At 35.9% G+C, this 3,054-nt stretch overlaps 1 protein-coding gene across 2 annotated transcripts in view; it reads left to right on the top strand.

Annotated features, from left to right (window-relative positions):
- Positions 1 to 1,563: 1,563 nt before the first annotated feature.
- Positions 1,564 to 3,054, top strand: part of LOC112138146 (caspase-6-like) — a 4,566-nt gene continuing 3,075 nt past the window's right edge. For both annotated transcript variants that reach the window (XM_024260721.2, XM_036211086.1), the window contains exons 1-2: positions 1,564 to 1,637; positions 2,222 to 2,263. In XM_024260721.2, coding sequence (XP_024116489.2) covers positions 1,622 to 1,637; positions 2,222 to 2,263 — 58 coding nt within the window. In that variant the 5' untranslated portion in view covers positions 1,564 to 1,621. The remainder of the gene's footprint in view (positions 1,638 to 2,221; positions 2,264 to 3,054) is intronic.

Here is a 3,054-nt window from a genome sequence, read left to right as displayed (position 1 = left end):
TTAGCTTTAAAAGTATATTTGTTTTAGTCCTTATCCTTAAAGACCGACTCCCAGTATACTTTGAATTATAATTCTGCTGTTTTCAGTCAAAATATATTTAAGAAACAAAATAGTCATTTTCTCTGACATAGTTTCTGGAGAGCAGCAGGAGTTGATTAGAAATTTGCTCCTGAGCTATGTGCAGGGCCGTTGGCGCTAATGGTCTCCATACATGTCCTCCATCATCAGAAAAATGCCACAAGAGCATGTTAAAAACTCAAACAAATGTATTTTCATTGGATTGGGTGTTTAATATCTCTGTGAAGACTTTTTATCAGTCTGTGAAATCTTGAGACACCACCGATTATCTAGACAACTACAGAAACGGACCTCATTTTCAGTCTTGATGCAATGAAGAAGTCCAACAAACACTCTTCAAATCACATCTCTCTTGTAATCAATAGTTTGGATAATATTGCAATCCAACACAATAGACTCTACTGGGATTCAGGTTAAAGATGCTGGCAATGCCTGTTTTCTAACTCTTTCACAGGCTGTTCATTTTTTACTTTTTTATGCACCTGCATCCCTGCTGTAGTTTGTCAGTTTTATCAAAACAATAATAACCTCTTTTCAAGTTTTTTTTATAAGTACCATCATCATGCTGATCAGATGGCTTTGAGGTCCACTGTTTAATGATGCTTAGGAGTTGGTTGCTGCCAATAATTCAAAAAAGGCTGAGATTTACCTGTTTATTCAGCTAATTCATTTACCTCTACTTATAATTTGACCTTGTCTGGATTGCAATCAGAAAAAAGTATTGTGTTTCCTTTTTTGTTGTTGTTGTTATTATCAACACAACACCTAAATACACCATTTATAATATAGTGTTGCAAACTGTTACTCTACTGTTTCAAGTCATAGCGTTGTGTCTTTCAGGGTAAAACTGCAGCGTTTTCAGTCACCGTCTGTTCTTACTTTGTTTAATTGACAAAATGAATAAAAAATTTTTTTAATGGCAGAGTGCATCTCTAATTTGTTTTTAAATAGTTTGCAAGTTTGTCCTTGAAGGGCTGAGCTGCTACATAGAAAATAGAATTAAAAAGTGTGTATTAGTCTAACAACAAAGTTTTACAGCTTTCTGTGTAAATACACATCCACACGCTCAAAAAAATCTCCACCTACACATAGATAAGAGAAACATAAAACGGGGCGGCCGTGGTGTAGAAGTAGAGTGGTCAACCTCTGTTCAGGATGTGCTGAAGTATTGTATTTTGTAAAACACAGTCACACACGAAATGTATTATGAGCTACAAATTAAGAATTATGTACAGAACACACAAATCCAAAGTTACACACAAAAATGCAGACACAAGTTAGAAATCAAGAATTACATTCACACACATCGGATGAGTCTATTTTCTATACCTGTAGTGTAGCAGGGTGTGGCCAACAGCAGTCGTCTCTGCTTGGTTGTCACTGTTTTACTTTCTGTAAAGGAGGAACAAAAAAAAAACAGTCAGACCATCAGCGTCATCCTGGAGGTAGAGCTGGTTGCTTTTTAAGCTGTATCTGTTCCTGAACGCCACTTTTCTGCGTTGGTGGTTCTTGGGAAATTAGAAGCTCTTCAAACACATCTGCCATGGCTACCTGCGGAGGTAATGTTTTACACCATTACTTTTAAATGTATTGTACTTTCAACTTTGTTTGAGGCATTAAAAAGCAAGTTTGGAGTTCTGAGAATGGGCTGGGCTCAGGAACAATTAAATTCTTGACAATACTTCTGGCTTTTTCTAAACATTTTCATAGTTTTATTTTTATTTTAGTCAGCTTTAAGGACATGTGGGTAGTTTAGTTTAGTTTATTTTTAGAAAGGGGACAATGCAATTTAAAACAAAACACATGATTAAAAATTAAACATGGTTTTAAAAAAGCCAGAGTTAGCCAAGAAGGCTATTTTTCATCTGTAGTCACCTGGCGCGAATGTTAAAAGAAACGTTAAAAGAAAGTAACAGAAGACAAGTAAACAATAAAAGAGAAAAAATGTACATCTCAGGCTACGAACATCTAGAGAGAACAACAGCTTTAAAACACAAGAACAGACCTTACACTACATATGGATACACACAGCTGAAAAGGGACAAGACAGCACAGAAAAGCATACCACAATCACAATAGGGACATTTTTGGGTATGGGGTTTTAAAGTGAGAACTTCTTTCTTTTTTTCTGTTGTCTTTTTAGGAAGTGTTGAAAACGACAGCAGACCAATCACTAAAGATGCGGGTGAGTACGTTGACATTATGTTAAAGCTGTTGTGTCTGTAGGGTCAAATTCAATGAGGAATTTGACTCTCACAAGAGCACCACCTTCTTTAATGAAAGGAAAATTACTCAATGATGAAAATGTATCAATTTTATTTTAAAATTGATCTAAAGAGTAAACTTTACTATCAATCAGGAAGTGTTGAGAAATTCTGAGAAAAAAAAGAACAAGATGGACAACGGCTTCCTTTTTGATATTTATTATGACATTAGCATAAAAATATATACAACAATAAACAGGTGAATTCAGTATTGTGTGTTTGTGTATAAAAATGCGTGAAAGTTAGTGGATGAGCAAAGTAATGCCTCAGAATTGTTTAAGAGAAAAATTGTACACTAAAGAAAACAATTATGTTAAACTGTTCAAGACACTAGTCTGGATAAATAAAGTTAGCTGTTATGACAAGAACATACCACAACTGTTTGGCTGAAAGGTTCTCCTCACCAGAGTGGCTGGAAGCTTGACTTGGACTGGACTTTCAGACAAAGCTTAGCAGACAAAGGTGGTTCTCCTGAGGCCGAAAAGCGGGCGCAGGTTTGGCGCAGGGTGTTGGAGAGCGGTCGAAGACTCTTGGTGAAGTTCTGGTGTACAGCTGGGTTTGTACAGCCAAAAAAGCAGATTGTCGTCATACTAGAGTGCTGGATTTAAAGTTTGCTGGAGTTTAGTTTCAAAAATGGATCATCTGATAAATTTCATAAACATGAAGTAAAAATGGTGACAAGCTTCAAAATAGTTTAAAAGAAAATGCAGCA

The sequence above is a fragment of the Oryzias melastigma genome, unplaced genomic scaffold, assembly GCF_002922805.2.
Source record: "Oryzias melastigma strain HK-1 unplaced genomic scaffold, ASM292280v2 sc00485, whole genome shotgun sequence".
In the NCBI taxonomy this organism is placed as follows: domain Eukaryota; kingdom Metazoa; phylum Chordata; class Actinopteri; order Beloniformes; family Adrianichthyidae; genus Oryzias; species Oryzias melastigma.
This window is presented reverse-complemented; position numbering and strand designations above follow the sequence as displayed.